This window comes from Rhipicephalus microplus, chromosome 3 (genome assembly GCF_043290135.1).
Source record: "Rhipicephalus microplus isolate Deutch F79 chromosome 3, USDA_Rmic, whole genome shotgun sequence".
NCBI lineage: Eukaryota > Metazoa > Arthropoda > Arachnida > Ixodida > Ixodidae > Rhipicephalus > Rhipicephalus microplus.
In genome coordinates this window covers 153,421,434-153,442,128 of record NC_134702.1, presented here as the reverse complement: position 1 = coordinate 153,442,128, position 20,695 = coordinate 153,421,434, and the positions used below count along the sequence as shown (strand labels likewise).

At 47.0% G+C, this 20,695-nt stretch overlaps 1 protein-coding gene across 1 annotated transcript; it reads left to right on the top strand.

The window, feature by feature from the left end:
* The first annotated feature begins 1,713 nt into the window (after positions 1-1,713).
* LOC142803013 (neprilysin-1-like) lies at positions 1,714-15,257 on the top strand. Its single transcript, XM_075888110.1, has 14 exons — positions 1,714-1,728; positions 4,439-4,675; positions 4,878-4,976; positions 6,380-6,457; positions 7,594-7,706; positions 8,446-8,504; positions 8,627-8,678; positions 10,557-10,624; positions 10,849-10,979; positions 11,211-11,276; positions 11,466-11,573; positions 12,254-12,330; positions 13,302-13,304; positions 15,158-15,257. The coding sequence occupies exons 1-14, from the start codon at positions 1,714-1,716 to the stop codon at positions 15,255-15,257; spliced, it is 1,206 nt and encodes a 401-aa protein (XP_075744225.1).
* Positions 15,258-20,695: the final 5,438 nt, after the last annotated feature.

Below are 20,695 nucleotides of genomic sequence, written 5' to 3'. Positions count from 1 at the left end.
CGCCCTCAACAGTGGACAGTGTCCTCGAGAAAATAGATATTGACCGAGAGCTTTCATCTCTGCAGAAAGACCAGATTGTGGAGTTGATCAAAGAATTCGCAGAGTGTTTTTCCTCTTCTTCGAAAGTCGGACGTATGCCTGTAGCAAAGCACCGCATTGTAATCGAAGGGCATGTTAGACCAGTATGTCAGCATCCATACCGAGTAGCTCCAAAAGAAAGGGAGGCGATAAAGAAGCAAGTACAGGAGATGCTTGACGACGATGTCATACAGCCCTTCAAAAGCCCATGGGCATCGCCGGTAGTACTGGTGAAGAAGAAGGACAACACCATGCGGTTCTGTGTTGATTACAGAAAACTCAACCTCATCACGAAGCGAGACGTGTACCCACTCCCACGAGTCGACGATACGTTGGATAAACTGCGCAACGCTCACTTTTTTTCATCGTTGGATCTAAAGAGCGGGTACTGGCAAATAGAAGTCGACGAACGAGATCGGGAAAAGACGGCGTTTGTGACACCCGACGGACTCTACGAGTTCAAAGTACTCCCATTTGGTTTGTGTTCTGCTCCCGCTACCTTCCAGAGGATGATGGACACTGTGCTCTCCGGCCTCAAATGGCAGTCATGTCTTGTCTATCTGGATGACGTAGTAATTTTTTCCACTACGTTCGAGCAGCATGTACAGAGATTGAGAACGGTACTGGACGCTATTCGTATGGCTGCACTTATGATAAAACCCGCAAAGTGCCACTTCGGGTTCCGGGAGCTTCGGTTCCTCGGGCACATTGTCAGTTCTCACGGTGTCCGCCCAGATCCGGATAAGATCACTGCGGTTGAAAATTTCTCAAGGCCAAGAGACAAGAAAGCTATGCGACGTTTCCTGGGGCTTTGTGCCTACTATAGGCGCTTTGTTGAAAATTTCTCCAAGATTGCGGAACCACTGACACGGCTTACGAAGGAACGTGTGCCATTCATCTGGCACCAAGAGCAAGAAGACGCCTTCTCTGAGTTACGACGGCATTTGCAGTCACCTCCCATACTTGCTCATTTTGACGAAGATGCCAAAACAGACATTCACACGGACGCCAGCAACGTTGGCCTCGGTGCTATTCTTGTTAAATGGCAGAACGGGGAAGAAAAAGTTTTTGCTTATGCAAGCCGCACTCTGTCAAAAGCTGAGTATAATTATTCAGCTACGGAAAAGGAATGTCTCGCAGTTATATGGGCCATCAGTAAGTTCCGTCCATATTTATACGGTAGACCATTCCGAGCCATCAGTGACCATCATTCATTGTGCTGGCTTGCGAACCTCAAGGATCCTTCCGGAAGACTTGCTAGATGGAGCCTACGTCTACAAGAATATGACATCACCGTAGTCTACAAGTCTGGCCACAAGCACAATGACGCGGACTGCTTGTCACGAGCACCAATCCAGAACTTGTCTCCTGAGCATGAACAAGACTCCGCATTTCTTGGAGCTGTGAATGTGTCGGAGATGGCTCATGATCAACGAATGGACCCAGAATTACTTCTGCTCATTCAATACTTAGAGGGGCAGCAAGTCGAAGTACCGCGAGTTTTCGTCCGTGGACTATGTTCCTACGTCCTCCGCAACAACGTTCTCTACAAGAGAAACTTTCAACACACCGGTGAAACGTTCCTACTGCTGATACCATCATCACTGCGAGCGGAAATTTTAGAAGCGTGTCATGATGACCCATCAGCAGGTAACTTGGGCATTAGTAGGACTTTGGCGAAAATTCGCCGCAGATATTACTGGCCAAAATTGATGGATTCAGTACAGCATTACGTAAGATCATGTCGAGAATGCCAAAGACGCAAAGTACCACCCCTAAAACCAGCAGGTTTTTTGAAACCGATAGAGCCACCGAAAGTCCCGTTTGAGCAGGTCGGAATGAATTTGCTAGGACCATTTCCTATGTCATCGTTTGGGAAGCGCTGGATAGTTGTAGCAACCGACTACATGACCCGGTATGCCGAGACGTCATCTCTCACAAAAGGAACGGCAAATGAAGTGGCTCAGTTTTTTGTGACCCAGATAGTACTGCGACATGGCGCACCTAGAGTTCTTATAACTGACAAAGGAACTGCGCTCACTGCCAGGCTAGTACAGTCTGTCATGAAACTAACGCACACCGACCACAGAAGAACTACCGCATATTATCCGCAAACTAACGGGTTAACTGAAAGGCTGAACAGGACGCTTGCTGACATGATCGCGATGTATGTGGACGTCGAGCATCGGACTTGGGACACCATATTACCGTATGCTACATTTGCATACAATACCGCAGTACAAGAGACAACCCACTTCACGCCATTTCAACTTGTTTATGGTCGGACAGTAATAACGACATTAGACGCGACGCTGCCTGTCAACAGCACGAATGAAGAGGACCCTGACATAAGCGAATATGCAGAAAGGGCAGAAGAGGCGCGACAACTAGCACGGAACCGCATCATTCAACAGCAGAACGTCGACGCACACCGTTACAATCTAAGACGAAGGGATGTTCAGTACTCCCCTGGAGACCAAGTGTGGGTCTGGACGCCTGTACGTGCACGTGGCCTATCAGAAAAGCTTATGCGGCGCTATTTTGGCCCTTACAGGGTTCTTCTTCAGCTAGGCCCATTAAACTACGAAGTGATCCCTGAAGGTCAAGTATGCACAACACGACGCAGGAATCTCCCGGAAGTTGTACATGTAGTACGTATGAAACCGTACTACGACAGGAACTGAACAACGTCGTCTAACACAAGGAAAAGTCCTATTGTTTAGAAACTGTCAGCCGGCTCTACGCATAGGGGCGATGCGTGCTAGGAGGGGGACTGATGCCACAGCTCGACCATCGCAGAAGACGCGTACCACAATTCGCTTTCGTAAAAGCCGTCAAGCAAGTAGCAAGAAAGCCGCGCCATGGAACGCCGTCCTGCACGCGCCACGATGCTACGCCATGGGACTGGCACGAGACTCGAGGGGCAGAAGAGGAGACCGACGAAGTTAGAGTCAGCGGCACAGACATTTTTTGACTGACCATTTTTAGCTTCGAGTTTACGGGCACAAGTTCGCCCTAAATAAAGAGTTTATATAGTACCAGGTGCTATATTTATTCGTAACAATATTTTTTCTGACGCGTAGAGGGCAGCACCACCTCACTGTAAGCTCCGCCGGCTCCCCGCGTCGCCGACTGCGACTTTTCTTGACTGCGTTCGATGACCTCGGGTAAACAATGCATCAGACACGCTCAGGCACGCTAACTGCACTAGCGTAGCCATGGTTTATTGTTGCGTGCCGCTCTGTAAGTCACAGCAAGGGAAGACACCGGGTGTGTCGTACCACCAATTTCCTAGCGATGAGGAACTGTGTTTGAGGTGGAGGGAAAATGTTTCACGTGAAAACCTCGTCATCAATGACAAGTCCGCATCGACTGTAGTGTGCAGCAAACACTTCATGGAAAATGACTATGTTCCCGGATATCGTATCCGGAAACTGCGTCCAGGAGCCGTGCCCACGGTCTTTGATCAGTATCCTTCGTATATGGTCCCGGCTACGAAGAGGCCGCGTAAAGAACCTGCAGCGCGTGGCCCTTCGGCCACCTGGGCTCCTCGACAGTCGACGAAACGGAAAGCGGAGTCATCGCCGTCTACCTACGGGAAGTTCTAGTCCACCTTACGACAAAATAAATATTGCTTTTTCTCTCTGAATTTTGTGCGCTGTAATGGATTACTGTTGCTTGTGACAACACGCGTGTGCGAAAATCCGAGAAAGCTGCCGGAATGGTTGCGACTGGGTAAGCGGTGCTCTCAGAGGTGGACTATACCAATTTAACCTCATAACATGCAACGACCGAGCTGTATTGTGTGGATAAAAAGTTCATCTTCAAGAATTCAGGCGCCGCAGTTGGTTCTGTTCCTCGTACTCAGCGCTGTTGGCGCGCACACTGCGCCCGTGAACGCGCTTGGAGGCGGCGGAGCAACAGTGGTCTAGTAGCGCCACCCCGAACTTGCGGTGGCAGGCAGCAAAACGCCGCAGGCCGTAAGGGGAGCGCCGGAGAAGGAGTCGAGTCCGGCCGTGGTGAAGCAGAACTTGACACACACACACACACACACACACACACACACACACACACACACACACACACACACACACACACACACACACACACACACACACACACACACACACGCACGCACGCACGCACGCACGCACGCACGCACACGCACACGCACACGCACGTGCACGGGAGATTTATATGGGAATATGGGACAAGATGAAGACAACGAGAAAAAGCCGCCGACAATGTATAATCAAGTGCTATCGCAATAACGCATGAAACATTTCTTTAAGTAAACATCTTGGGCAAATCACTGCCACTGGTGTTGTCATGCCTCGATTATCCTTATGTGTGACCGCAGCTCAGCGGTGGCCAACTACTTGAGCTGGCGCATCGTGCAAGTGATGGGCCAGTACGCGACCGAGCGGTTCCGGCGGGCGAGGTTCCGTTTCGACCGGTACAGGTACCTGCTCCAGGACAGGACGTGGGCGAGATTCCGCGAGCGTGCGTGCGCCTCACGTCACGACTGCTGCACTTCGCCGTGGGCCGGCTCTACTTCGACCGGCACATCTCGCGGCCGGCCGAGCGGTACAGGAAAGTACGTGCACGAATTATGGACAATCCAAGACAATGTATGTGTTACGCACGTTCATGATTGCACTCTGACATCGCACTGCCAAGCTCGTATATTTATCGTCATTCATGAAAAGCCATGTATCGCTTATTGCGCTGAATACGAGCTTGTATACAAAATGTCTCATGATCACTGCCACGATCCTGACCATTGTGCTCGTTCGCAGCTGTACGACATGGCCGAAGAGCTGCGGGACGCCTTTGCTGCCCTCATTGACCTCAACACCTGGATGGACTCGGACACCAAGGAGAGGGCGAGGCAGAAGGTGCGCCCACTGAGAATACGTTTTATGATGATTGCTATAAAAACAGGTACACGACGACGAGCCCTGCAGAGAACACAGAGATAAACGCACCCGAATCATCGTCGAGGCTGCGCAGATGGCACTCATGCAGGAGGAAGCCTTTTTTAGATGCGGAAGCATCTTATACTCGCGCCTTGTAGTGCGCCGTCCGCGCCGTCTACGCCGTCCGCAACGCCTTAGTTGAGCTAATTCATTACGTCTGATACAATAATCACTCGTTCTCTGCTACTGCAATATTCACGCGTTCATCAAGTATAAGGTTATTTGTTGCACTTCAAAAGCATACATGTGTCCGAGTTAAAACGGTCAAAGTTTCACATTAAATGCACCAGGAAGGTAAAGTATTGGTACGGAAACCAGTAACACAAACATGAGCTTGTACGGTAAAGTTAGCTATTTAAAACCTACGCGAGCGTCGGTGCACACTGAACCATGCTTGTGTATTCAGGCATGTGCACACTGAACCATGCCTGAGTATTCAGGCATGTGTCGGTGCACACTGAACCGTGCCTGTGTATTCAGGCATGTGGGACGGCTTTAAGCTCTCCCCTAGTAGAGTACCCTGTGCTCTAAATCGTTACCCCCTTTTTCTAACCCCCCCCCCCCTGTGTCTAACTCTGTTACCAGCCACTAAACTGTTTTAGCGGGACGGCTCAGTGCTCTCCCATAGTTGAGTACGAAGTACTCAAAATCGTTCAACATATTAGATGTGGAAGCATCTTATACTCGCGCCTTGTAGTGCGCCGTCCGCGCCGTCCGCACCGCTTCTCGAACATTCGACAGCTGACGCGCGCGCATGCGCCGTCGCGCCGTCGCCCACCATCTGTGCCGCGCGCGCTTCTCCTTCGAGAACATTCGACAGCTGACAGCGCATACGCCGTCGCGCCGTCGCCATCTGTGCCGCGCGCGCGCTTCTCCTTCGAGAACATTCGACAGCTGACAGCGCATGCACCGTCGCGCTGTATATATACTCAAGGTCGGCGCTCGCTCGCTCAGGGTCCGCTCGTCCGTTGGTTCGTCGCAATAAATAAAACACCGCCCTTTCGCATACGTGCCGTACGTGTTCACTCATTTAACACCCCATTTCACAACCACGTTAACCAATTTAGCCATCGACCCAAGTAAGTCGCAATTTAACACCCGTTAACCAATTACATGCTTCCGCATCCTCCTCAGTGTTCCCCCGAGGGAAGCTGCGGGCAATTTTTTATTCTCTCCGACGAGGAATTAACAGTTCTAGAAAATATCGGCACGCAGAACTAGTGACAATTGTTCTTCAGTTTTTCTTTTATGTTTCCTCTGGTTTCTTTTTGGTATGTGTTTTTTGCTTATGTTTTTTTCCTTGCTTGTATTTTCTTGTCCAGCTGCATCACCTGCAGATGAACATCGGCTTCCCGCCCTGGATCAAGAGCGACCGGGACCTGAATGAGTATTACAAGGACGTAAGTGCATGGATTCTGTGCTCAGAATATGAGAGCGTTAACATGTTGAGGTTAAAGAGACTCAAGTTCTTGACAAGTTGCATAATAATAACATTCTCTAGCTGCGACGCTCACAAGCAGACAAAATTGATAAGTAGATTTCAGTACACACTTTCACTTTGTCGCTGAATTTACAATACTTGCAAATAATATTTAAACCGTCATAAGGCCAACTACAAACTATAGTAGTAAGCATGTTTGGTTTTGGCTGAGAAGATTTACGCTGACCTCTTGGGACGGTACAGGATCGGGGGACCAGGCTAAGGATAAACCTGTTTTATTTAGAAGTGCAGGAACGCTGAGGAGTCATTGCCTACAATCTCTCTCCTTAAAGGGGCTCTGAAACACTTCTTTAGTAACCATAGAATGAATTTACTGGAAGAACTTATCGCCTCAAAAATTCAACAGCACAAAAATTTTAAGAATCCGTCCAGTACGAGTAGAGTTACAAAAGTATGTCCCACACTGCAATCGCATTCTCTCTTTACTCGTCCCTATGAAAGCACTGGAAAGTAATTAGAAAAGGATTGCAGGGGAAAAGAAAATACGTAACGCACGCCTCGTAACCTTGGGGGTTTTTTTCTTCCATCTTCGAAGAAGCAGTTTTTCCAGAGTGATCGCACGCGCACGCGTGAATAAATCACGGCCTCATGTAGCGATCTCTGTAAGGACCACGTGTGCCATGTTCAAATCACCCAATGACTGATAGATGGCCTTCTACTAGTGATTTTCGAACGTCTTACATCATTTTTTGAGGGAAGATAAAGTAATATTTAGGGATACTTGGTAATTTATTGTGAATTATAGGCCATGTGCCGCGCTATACCATTGGCTCGCGTGTTCTCGGAAGCCCTTACTATTGATCGGCAGCGTTTTCTGACCATGCTCAAAAAGTGTGGAAGGACCTCTTCAACTCATCTGGAAGAAGTCCGTAATGCGGTCATCTTCGCATATGCCCGATTATTTTTTTGAAATCCTGTCTGAATGGCAAAGCACTGCACGTATGTTGGCATCACGGCATGGGCATGGACGCAACGCATGTTTTTTGACGGCGGTATCCCTTACTTTTCTTTGACGTCACTGTACCATAAACGCAGGTTCCGGACTTGCGCAAAGAGGAGTTCTTCGTCAGCCTCTTGCGCACGCTCAAGATTTACAACCGCATCATGTTCGCCCGATTGCGCCGCTTCAAGAAAGCCGAGGACTTTGGGTGAGTGTAAAGTGCGCCTTTGTCACGCTGTTCCTTCGAGTTCCCGTCAAACATTCTTCTTTCCAGTGCGACAATGTTGATTCGTACCCGATTTCGCCGTGAAATACTGGAAAAGGGTTTATGATTGTTGTGTAGGCCTGGTGTTCTGTAGTTGTTCGTTAGTGCTCGGAGAGAGTACGCGCGCACGAATGGGCCTTGTCAGGACACAATAGGCGTAAATTTTCAGCACGCACGCTCCCGAAGCCAGGCAGTTGTATTTAAAAACGTCGTGTAAATAGTACGCATACTTTGAAGGCTGAATACAATGCTTCGAAAAAAGTGAACGATAAATAGCTGAAGATAAATGAGAGGACATTCGACCATTGCCTGTTTCCAATAAATATGCTAATAGTTAACCTGGCGCTTCAGTTTACAGTAGCAAGTACTGCAGCGTAAAATGCGCGCGAGCCTTTTGCGTTCAGCTCATTATTTTTGTACAGAAAGTCACTTGACGACCTAGACAAACCAAGAATGGATAATGCATAGACGCAGATTGGCCCAACCATCTGAGGTTTTTATAAGGCAAAGCGATTAGGAACATTTCCAAACAAACGTAAACGATGGGCAGTTAACCGGGCATTATTTACAGAGTCGATCTTGCTGGCAATCAGTAAAAGGTAATAAAGCACGTGTTACATTCGATGTAATGAAAATACTTTTTAATGCAATACGCAAAAATTATGCCACGATTTCTTCGCAGGTGGATCCCGCCTTACCCATCCAGCATGATGCACTACAGCCTACTGGGAAACTATATGCGTATGTGTAGCCATTTCACCCTTTAAGCATCAAGGTCTCGAACTCCTTCAGTGTCACGTGAAACCATTGTCGAGTACAAAGCGCTACGCCTAAATGCGGTCTGTTTTATTCTTTTCTTCTAGTGCTCCCAATCGACTACATTCAGTACCCGTTTTTTCTACTGGACATGACACCGTAAGTTGGTCATACGCTTATTTTTTTTCAGTTTTTACGGTGTTATTATTAGAAGATTACTTTCGCACTTCAAAAACGTGCATGCCTATAGCAATCCTCTCCCCCCAGCTCTGCAGTGGGCCAGGTGTTACCATTTTATTGCATGCAGCTTTCAAATATTTAGAAGCAAGATCGGATGCAGCCCGTCAATGTAGCAACCGGTCACGAGGATCAAGCCTATCAATAATGTCCCCATGGGATCAGTGGCGAATCGTTTGAACAATAAATATCACACGAGACAACGTTTCGACTTGACCTTGTCTTTCTCAGAGCAGCTACCTTCCTTTGCAGACTTTCCTGTGGTGTTATTTCCAAAAGCCTCCCTGCTCTCTCATCAGATAAGTCTTCTGGTTGAAACGTCATTACCAGCGACACAGCCTGTGCCCCGAATAAGGTCTTAAATATACACTATCTTGAACTTCTGTGTTGTCTGGAATTCCACACTGAAGGAGTGTAACCTATTTGGTATAATGATTAACGGTACAGTCAAACCTGCGCGTGCCGAACTCGAAGACAAAACTTGAAGTTAATATATCGGGAAATTGGGAAATAGAACTGCGATGAAATAATAAAGCTGCCTTTTCATTGTGCACCTCGCAAGCCATATAAATGTACGTCACTGCCTATTGATATGGTAAAAAGGATGTTCTTTCATCAGCACGGGGGCTTATTTATTTATTTATTTATTTTTATGGAAATACGCGTTTACACACCGGGAATGGTTATAAGTGGAAAAATCCTGACCAACCCAATCAGTACCGCGATATTCTCGAGCGCAGCTGTGCGTGCTCGACGGGTGCCGGAAGCATCTAGCTTGCCGTGCCCTAATGTCAGCCATGTTTTTCATTACTCAGCGCGATTCTCGAGTTGAACAGCGACGATGTGAGTCTTTATTTCTTCGAATTCGACCATACTGAGCATTGCCAGCTTTGAGAACAGGCTATTTTATTTTGCGTTATCTACCACGTTAACAAACAAGTGGAAAAATATCCGAGGAGCCCGCACCACGGGCCAGTGGTGCGACGACGGGGGTTCACCACGGTATAGACCACAGGTCATGGCAGGGCGTGATGAAAATTTCTGCTCTGCGCAACGTCCTTTTAGTCATACCGCTCAATGTGTTAAGCGAATTTGAAAAAAAATTACTTTTCCGCGAGGTAAAGTCGAAATGTTGTGCGGTAAGTAAGGAAACTTCTTGAGGCATTTACAACTGCGCAATGTTTGAAACTTGAGGAGTTCCGCCTTTTTTTGTTTGATTGAGTCGCGTAGGTTATCGCAAGCCTTGCCTTGAAGCATTCTCGTTAGTCGAAAATATTTTTATGTATGAAGGATCGTGCTATCTCCCGGTGTTCCATATAGTCAGATGCTGTACTTCCTTATATTCTGTCCTGTTCCTTTTCTTCCTCACTGCGCTGGCAAAGGTTGGCACGAAGTTCCGCAAAGTTGAAGGTTGGGCTAGTTGAGGACAGTTCGGTTTGACATGTGAAGCAGCATTTTTTTGTGCCTTGTTTCATGCGCTGCTTCTCACATTGAGATGAATCGGCCGAAAATTTCATGGTAAGTGCGACAAAAAAATAGGAAGTATGTCTATTCATAAACGCGACAACGCTGCGATCAGTATCGTTCGTTCGGTATTAAGTTCACTTCATCCGCACGGCTTCAGACAGAGTTGACGAGCAGCACCAGTTAGAATTGTAATGGTGTAGTCTATGCCGATGGATTTATTGCTATAGCCATTTGTAGACGCGGAAACAATAACTATGTAAACCGTATTGACATTTGTTTGTTTGTTGCTACGCACGCAATGTAATTACCCATTATCAACCTTGCCCTGCACAGACCCATCAATTTCGGTGCCCTCGGAACCATTATGGGGAAGCAGTTGACGTACAGCTTCGGAGAGCAAGGTGAGGCCATGAATTGATTCTTAAATGAAGAGCCACTAAATAAAAATACTAAATAACTTGGCCTGAGTTAGTACTCTTCAGGAAAGATATTTCCATTAGCATCCGACAAAGATCACGACTATATACAATGAAAACGAATGCGAAAGTGACAAAATACCAGCTCTGATCAGTCTTCATGGCGTGGAAGACCTCAGAGTACATTGCATCAAACTTGCGGCCCACAGGCGCCCTTTACGACGAACACGGCAAACTGGTAGAGTGGTGGTCTCGCGAGACCCACCGCAAGTTCATCATCGGCGCCCGCTGTCTCTCCGAGCAGTACGACCAGTTCAACAACCCCATCACCGGAATGAAGGTATGCGCAATAGCGGATGCTGATCGGATGATCCTCGAATGTTTGCGTGACGCTGTTTGGCCCAGGAGTGACTGATTGAACTTTTCATGTGATCCGAAACTTGGCTGTGCCGTGGTGTGTTTTGCTTCGATGTGTGTGTGTCTGGGATGTGTCAAATGCGCTGCGTGTGCGCGCAAGAACGCGTGCTTGCTCTTTGTGTATGTTTTGATTATGATATTTTGTCCACCTCAGTTGAGCGTCAACAACACCCTGGAGACGAGCATTGCCGACAACGCGGGCCTGCGACTGGCCTTCAAGGTATGTGTACCAGGAGAAGCCATGGTTGGGCAGTTGCTGACCTTCATGTATGCCGAAATTTTTAAGTTTATGTCATTGGCATGGTGCAGGGTTTAATCTCGTATTCTTCCACCTGGCCCGTAGGAGATATGCGCACTTAAAAATAATTCATTCATCTAACCGCCTATTAAATTCCCCTTCCCGATACAGGCCTTCCGGGTGTACATGACCAAGTACGAGGAGCGCTACGGCATGTACTCCATACCTGGAATGGAGCCCTGGACCATGGAGCAGGTCTTCTTCATCGCGTACGCCCTGGTAAGCATTGTCAAACTTTACAGCCCGTGACTATTCTTGGGCTACATGAGAGCACACTACCTCCGGGCTCTTCTATGTGGGCGCAAGATAAGTCCTGCTGTTCTTGCAAGTTCATTTTTTTTACTAACCCATTCGAAAAAAAAAAACGCGTGCAGATTGTTCTGTGAACTCAATTGCTTCAACTTTCTTTCATGCTATGCACGATTACACATCATGATTGATGGCTTTTATCATATTCGAACGATGACGTGGGGCATAATTATGGTTTAAAATCCTGTTCGCGTGTATTTATCCGGCATTTAAACACAGTCAAACGTATATTCTTCCTTGTTTGCACACTTCGTTATCTCTTAGCTAATTATCACTAGTAATAATGAGTGATTCCTTTTATTTTAAATAACTCTAAATAATGAACAACCACAAAGTTTGTGTTCCAACAGGACCCTAAACGTACTATTGTAAAAATGATGACAATGTCACCACTCTTTGTCTTTCTGCTTGCATCCGTAGTTTTTTCCGAAGTGAGCCCTTCCCCCCCCCCTCCCCAACAGTGTGTAAAGGTCAGTCGACTAATGAATCATTGTCCGATAGCTGAATTTCTAGCTTTTATGCCAATATATATAGTATTAGACATCTTCAATTACGAACAACTTTTTTCACTCTTCATATTTTTACTGCAGTCGCGATGTGAGGTCTCCCGGAAGCGCTCCATGTACTTCTACCTGCGCCACCGTGACCAGATACCCAACCGCTTCTAGTGAGTAGTTACCCGAGTCAAATAAACTGAGCATTTATTTTTACTCCCACGGTAAAATCCAACGACTTTTCTTGCGGGACCACAACAGTACACTTATGCTTGTTCTTTATAAAACTTTATCGCTTGCAACCAACATGCAAATGCGTTATATGCCCAACTCCACGACTATATCGTACATATTAGTACTCACAAAGTTGAAGTCTCTTTTACGCATCACTTTTCGTTATCTCACTGTCGGACGTTTGCGCGCTCACAAATCACGTTGGTGTAAGATATTATGGCTGCAAGACCGTCTGGCAAGAATAGCCGGGATGGTCATTCCCAGACAACATGCACGTAACACAAGTTGCCTGTCCGTATAGCGTTATCTTGTGCAAATTGTTCGACGCAATAGCTGTTAAGTGAACAGAGACAACTTTTAATCGCTAGTGTTTCTGCCCACCGATACTCCAATTAAGATTGTATTTTCATCGTTATTGGCATATGTGGGCCTCCACGATCTGCTTCAGGTTTAGAACTTAGCGACGTCATGGACGAAGTACACCGATATGCACCTTCACACAGCACGAAGCTTAAGGTTGGCGTCAATAAGAACGAACTCTCCCCCACCTCCTAAGAACTACTGATTAAGGAGAGACACTGCTCTTGAAAGAGCTTTTTTATTTTTTGATTGATTTTGGTGAAACTTGTTGAGCTTATGTATATATGTGAGTTGACATTAAATATGCAATATTTTTCTTGTATAAGGTCTAGTTTGTAAAATACAAAATGTTTCCTGTGGCTTTTGGGGAGCGAGATTGTTTTGAAACTAAAAGAGCTGAGAGGAATCAAGACTGTGTGCAATGGTACAAAATTGTATGTTCTAAATCAATTTGAACAAACGTTATGGTACGTTGAACACTTGTATGCGAGTTAATTTCAAGCTGGAATTTCACTGGCAAGTGTTCAACATTGCTTAACTGTTCTTCTAGTTGGTTCGGGACATTAATATTTTGTAGCATTGCAATCAACTTTGATTCCAGATTATTTTGATATGCTCATGTACTTAGTAACTTTTTTCAGTTTAGACAAAAACCTACTCTCCGAAAAGCACATGAAATATTTAGTATTTTGAAAACTACATTTACCACAAGAAAAGTAATTGCAGATTTGAAATCTGCCACATATATACATTCACTTGTATATCATCATCACTTTGATCAAAATTGATATAGAAATAAAGGTTATTTGATTGCTGTGTCCCTCCTGAACATTTGCATATTTCAATTATTTTATTTATTCAAGTACTCTACGGGCCTACTTTAGGTGCAGTTTATGGGGGGGACATAAATAAAAATTTTCGCAGAGAATGAATAATTGTAGGTTAACACAATTCTACGGCACACGAGTTCATAAACATCAAGGCAAGCAATACAACAACCAATACAACGTCGGATAAAGCACGATTGTTAGTGAAAGTTACATGGCTCTAAATACGTGAGCAATTCTGAATTAAACAAACAAGGTTCAGTTATATTGGCAATTCTGGAAGTTAATGCACTTTATTCTTTCTTTGACAACGTTAATGGCAAATTTTTGTGTTTTTCCAGACGGGTGGAAATAAGGTTGACTTTGAAAGCGTGATTGGTGCGACTAGAAGTAGGAGATGGCAGTGAATGACGCGTCCGGGCAAATGACGCGTTAGAATGATACAGGTGTGGAAAAAACGTAATCCGGAAATTTGCCAGCGCACAGCAAGCGGCGGCATGCTCTGCTTTGCTTTCAAAAATGGAAACGCTTTGAAATCGCGAGTATGATGATAAGATAAATTGTGCTGAATTAATATGAAATCAGAAGGACTATGAAATCAGAATGATGCTTATAAAACCATAACGGAAGTTTTAAAGTGAAGACCAGTAAACTGTCTTGATAAATAAGCAAAACAATTCAATGTTTACATCAAAAGGTAAGACAGGATCCCTGTGACTAGATGGAATATGTGGTTACATGAACCAGTTGGTCATATTTTGCATTGTAAATTGGAACTTTGCAGTAAGAAGCTGCTTACGTATAAGTGATTCTGCGCGTAGTATTATTGTACATGCATGTTTCCACTTGTGCTGTGCCAAACGTTTGATGGTCTATGTTCGTTGTCTATGTTCATGGTTTATGTTTTGTGGTCTATGTTCACCCATGTCCTCGTTGCTTGTCATGTTTTAGAAAGGCTCGAGTTTATCTCAAGTGACCAACCCTTCTTTCTTCGGGGCCTGCCCTCATCCTTGACATGAAATAAAATTGAACTGAATTGAATTACGGTGCCACCTCGCTGAGCACATCTAGACCACGCCCTTATTTTCACATGGCCTCTGTACGTTATCTGCAAAGGCCACGCAGACATAAACACAAAAAAACTCGTCAAGTGCGCCCAAGTTAATTGGTTAGGTTTATTATATAGAATGCACCTTGACAATACGTACTACTAAATTTTGTTTTATATCAAAGCCAACTGAAGTGAACCAAGAGTCGAATATACAAATGTCTTATCTAAATGCACTCCTTTGATTTTCATATAGTGTACCAAAGTTCTAAAACGTAATTAAACATGTTGGACTTTCGGACATCTTGGACAAGGGAATTTGGTTTAAAACTGTTGGGGCTCATTCCGGCGTAATAACAGTAGGGTGATTAACAATCACTTTCAAAATATACGGAATGAAAGGGCTGGAGGGTACTAAAATGACTGTCCTAGACGACTTCTTGTGTTGAAAACCCCAGCAGTTGTTCGCCTGAAAAGAGCTTCCTATATACGATTTCATGTTCTCAAAGGTCGCACTCTTGTGCTTCGCAGGACCATCATCCCGCTGATGAATTTCGAGCGGTTCTCGGCCATCTTCAGCTGCAAGGTCGGCACCATCATGAACCCGGACCAGAAGTGCATTGTCTGGTAGCCGGACTGGCCCTCCGCGCGGCGTCCCGAGCAGCCGCACGCGCTGGCTAATACAAATAGCCTATAATAATTAGCATTTCACGATCCGGTCCTTTCTTTATCTTACTTCTACAAGTGAACGTGGCGTAGATCAGTTTCCTTTCTTTTTGCGTCTAGAAACTTGTCTGCAAATAAGTATTGCTCTCCATTACTTTTATTCCACAATGGTGCAAAGTTGGGTTCACCTATACCTCTCTGACACATAACTGCGCAACAAGTGCGCAATTGTGAAGCTCGCAGTTTTATGATTGTATTTGTTTTACAATTATTCCTTGAGCTATTTTATAATAAATCATTGGCTGATGATGTGCTGGGCACTCTCTCTGGCGCCAACGCTGCAGCTGTGGTCGTCTCCAACATTAGGCTAACTAAACAGAACGTTCATGTTAACACATAGGCATGCACATGGTTTCCATTAAAGAGAGTGGAGGGCGAGGGGCGAAGGCTCTTTGCACTGATTCCCACCCTAGAAGTTAATGTAAAGGGCTGTCTTTGAGCCCTTCCCTTTTCAGGTCACCAGGGGGTTGGGGAGGGCGACTACCCTGCCCGCCTCGTGCGCACGCCTGCGTTATGCTCCTTTACCACCACGATTCGGTCCTCCTACACGTTTTCCTTCCCCGGTGTACAGGCTACAAACTAGGTTAATTTCTTTGTCTTTCTCTTATCTTTCATTCTCAAACGTACTATTGTTCATGCCGACCTGTAAATAGCTCGTTTATTACCTGTACGAAGGCCTTTCTTCAAGTCCAACTCGGTAGAAGAGTGTTTGGCAGCTGACCAGAAGGCCACGGGTTCGGTCCCGGGTTCGGTGGCTGCATTTAGATTGCGGCTAAGTGGTAGAGGCTCGTGTACTGAGCGATGTCAGTGCAGGATAGAGAACACCAGATGGTCAAAATTTCCGGAGTCCTCCTCAACGACATCTATCATAATCGCATTGTAGTTTTCGGACGTCAAAGCCTTTACATTATCATCATTATCATTATTATTCTTAATTGCGTAAATACACTTCTCTGTCTCTCTCTAGCCATAAAAAGGTGTTTGCTTGACTCTCACTGTATTTTTTTCGAAAGATTGAAAAGCAAACAGAAACTTCCTTCAATGGAGAAATAAACGTATTGAAAAGTTTCCGCTAAGCGCTGCTAAGGGCATAAAATGGCGTTAGCGTGTCTGTGCATAGGCAACCGAGTTCCATTCAGGAGAGAGAAGAGCATGACAGTTCATACACATGAGTAGCAATCGAAGTGAACAGAGCAGAACTATTCGGGGAAGGCTAATGTAATAATAAAGTGAATTGAATACCGAGCGGAAGTCACGGATAATTTGTGTTGTAAGTGAGCTGACTACCAAGGTGATCAGTGAAAGTAACATTAGTGGCAGTTATATGCTGTACGGTGGTCGTTGATACCAGGCACGCGGCTAAATGTTCTCAGCGGATGCATTTTCCCTTCGAGATGTCTCAGGCGAACGGATAAGGCACAGTACGAGTTTTCATTCCCGCCTCGTCAGAAAAATATGGCCCCAATAGGATGAAAGAAACAAACGGCAGCAAAATTGCTAAAAAAGAAAGAATTAACAAAAATATACATAGATAAAAACATATAAGGTAGCCGCACAAAATGGCGGTTCTAGGAGTCCTGACATATCCAAACAACACGTGAAAACAGCCGCTCTACTGACAATGTACCGAGTATTGCCGCGTGCATAGCTGCATTTAGCGGCAAAATAGCGACGAAAACGAAGAACGCGGATTTGCTCGAGAGGCGCAGCGCAGCAGAGTGAAGAAGATGACAATCTTAGCGGCCTTCTCTGAGAGCGTCTCTACAAGTCCCACTGTCCGTGTTTTAAAATAAACCCCCTGTCATTTATAACCCGCGACACTGGTGGAGGTGCGGGGTACTACCACCTCATGATCAGCACCCCTGTGAGAAGCCCCGAGTCCAGCCCTACGAGACAGCCACGCGTGGAGACGCCTGTGCACCGCTCAAGCCGTCGCCTTCAAGGTCTTGAACCAGAATTTGGCCTTTTAAAGGGAGCAACACTTCCGACAACCACCCCTACTCAAGAAATGGCAAGGAGTCCTGCACAGGTGACGGTACAGAATATGCGCATTCCTGAACCATTTCATGGCCGGCCGAACGAAGATGCGCAAGATTGGCTTGAGCAGTTCGAACGGGTAGCTAAATCGAACTACTGGAGTCTCGATGGAAAGCTCTTCCACGTATACTTCGCCCTTGAAGACGGCGCGAAGACGTGGTTTATAAACCGGGAGGCAACATTGACGACATGGGAGGAGTTTTGTCGTCGGTTTCTTGACACCTTCGGTAACGCGGACCGACGCGAAAACGCACAACGCCTTCTTGAAGGACGCACCCAACAGCTGCATGAAAGCGTCGCCATGTTTTCTGAGGATATGGTGTGCTTGTGCCACCGCGCGGACCCCAACATGCCCGAGGCTCGAAAGCTAACCCATCTCATGAGGGGCGTCAAAGAGCAGCTATTTGTTGGTCTTGTGCGCAATCCGCCGACAACAGTGGACGAGTTCACCAGGGAGGCCACCGCAATAGAGCGTGCGCTACAGCAACGGTACCGACAGTCTGATCGCCCGGCCACCGGCGCAGTTGCAGGCGCCGCCGCACTTACCACAAACGAAAAGTTTGCTCTACGCCACCTGATTAGACAGATCGTGCGTGAGGAGATCGCGAAGGAGAACGCAAAATACACATTGCAGTCACAGGCGCCCCCGCAGCAGGAATCCACGGTAGCCTCCGTCACTGAAATCGTTCGCCATGAACTTCGACAAGCATTTGCCTCTCCTCAGCAATATTCCGCTCCACCGCACCGTCCAAGCTCGTGTACCTATGCAGACGCTATGCGTCGTCCGTTGGCTCCAGAAGTGTCGTACCAGCTGAACGGATACAGCTATGCAGACGCTGTTCGTCGACCCACGCCCATGCCAGCACCGCAGTACCTCGAACCGTATCCTGTGGCAGCCTGGGCTCAGCAGGATTCTGTCAGGCAACCCTATATGCGGAAGACCGACATATGGCGCACTGCGGATAGTCGACCACTCTGCTACAACTGTGGAGAGCCAGGGCACATTTGCCGTTTTTGCCCACATCGCCGAGCTGAATACCGCGGTAGTGCACCTACAGCTACGCGCCGACACATCGACGAAAGCCGTGCCCCCATCGACGACGACCAGACTGGCAGGCGGGAAGGCTCTTCTACCTTCCAGACGCGGTCACCATCCCCGGCTCGCTTTGGTTCACCAAGCCGCCGTAGTTTTGCTGACGCCGTCAGAGGTCGGTCTCCCAGCCCACGGCGGGGAAACTGAAAGCAGCGACCTCTTGGGGGAAGGTTGCAAGCCGTCGAATTGCCGAAAAACCCCTACTGCTGCCGAAACACGTGAGAGACGACGATGAAGACTTCGCCGAAAAAACTGTGACTGCCGACCTCGCTGTGACGATTGACGGCGTTGAAGTGACGGCCTTAGTCGATACGGGTGCAGACTTCTCCATAATGAGTGAACGATCGGCAGACGAACTCAAGAAAGTCAGGATGGAATGGACGGGCCCTTATATCCGAAGTGCTGGAGGCCAGATAATGACTCCCACGGGAAAATGTACAGCAAGACTCACTATTAAGAATGTGGCTTTTGTAGCCACATTTCTGATCCTACCGGAGTGCTGCAAACCTATGATTCTGGGAATGGATTTCTTAAGAGATTACGGTGGTGTGGTCAACATACGCGACGGTGTGATCACATTCGCCGCTGACAAGTCTGTGACCACTGATCCAGACCAAGAACCCAGGGTGTTACGTGTGGTCGACGACGACGTCTGCGTGCCACCACTGTCATGTAGTCTTGTTTCCGTGTGTTGCGCCGTGCACTGTAATGAAGACGCCATAGTCGAACGCATCACTGATCTTCTTTTTCACCAAGGCATCACCATCGCTCGCGGTATCGTCAGCTTAGTGGATGGGCGCGGAGACGTGCTTCTGACCAACTTCACGAATGAGCGCCGACACATCGGTAAAGGCACGGCTGTGGCGTACCTCGAAGAGCTCGACTACTCTCACGACTGTCTTCTAATGCAAGGGGAAGCCACAGCTCAATCACCTCCACAAACACCACCAGTTGATATCGGTCCGAGTCTAACACCGACTGAAAGATGCCGTCTTATGGAGCTGCTCGACCAGTTCAAGGACTGCTTTTCATCGACATCACGAGTGGGTCGAACGCCTCTGACTAAGCATCGTATAATTACGGAAGACACAGCAAGACCGATCCGACAGAACCCATATCGCGCCGCTCAGAAAGAACGTGAGGTAATCCAGCAGCAAGTCAAGAAGATGCTAGAGGATGGCGTTATTCAACTATCAAAAAGTCCTTGGGCATCGCCAGTTGCACTCGTGAAAAAGAAAGACGGCAGCTTGCGTTTCTGCATCGATTATCGTAAGCTGAACCATGTTACAAAAAAGACGTTTATCCATTACCACGGATCGATGACTCTTTGGACAGGCTACGGCATGCGCGCTACTTCTCGTCAATCGACCTTAAAAGTGGATACTGGCAAATAGAAGTAGATGAGCGAGACCGAGAAAAGACCGCCTTCGTGACGCCAGATGGGCTTTATGAATTCAAAGTCCTCCCTTTCGGTCTACGCTCAGCCCCAGCCACGTTTCAGAGACTAATGGATACCATTCTGTCCGGCCTGAAACGGAAAACATGCCCTGTGTACCTCGACGACGTCATCGGTTTTTCGGCCACGTTTGAAGAGCATCTAAAGTGGCTACTGTCATCCTTCAAGCCATACGGTCCACTGGACTCACACTCAAACCGGAAAAATGCCACTTCGGCTTCGAAGAACTCCAGTTCCTGGGACACATGATCAGTCGCGAAGGTGTGAAGCCTGACCCAGATAAAACAGCAGCCGTCGCAAAACAGCAGCCGTCGCACCGACGCTAGCAGAACGTTGACACGCGCCGAGTCCAACTACTCAACAAAGGAGAAGGAGTGCCTGGCCGTCGTTTGGGCAGTTGCGAAGTTCCGCCCGTACTTATATGGCCGCGCTTTCCAAGTCGTAAGCGACCATCACCCTCTTTGTTGGTTGACCAACATGAAAGACCCATCTGGACGTTTAGCACGATGGAGCTCACGGCTCCAAGAGTACGACATGGCCGTAGTTTACAAGTCCGGAAGGCAACACTTAGACGCCGACTGTTTGTCAAGGTCACCGATTGAATCACCGGCTATAGAGGATGATGATTTCCCAGGTTTTTTAGGAGTTGTTGATGCAGCTATCATTTCTCGGCAACAACAAGATGATCGGGAGCTCAACTCGCTTATAGAATTTTTGAACGGACGAGCCGCCAATGCACCAAGAGTGTTTTCGAAGA

Coding starts and splice junctions, on each gene's coding strand:
- LOC142803013 (XM_075888110.1), top strand. Junction 7,707..8,445: donor AAGAAAGCCGAGGACTTTGG/GTGAGTGTAAAG, acceptor ATTTCTTCGCAG/GTGGATCCCGCCTTACCCAT. Junction 11,277..11,465: donor GCCTGCGACTGGCCTTCAAG/GTATGTGTACCA, acceptor TTCCCGATACAG/GCCTTCCGGGTGTACATGAC.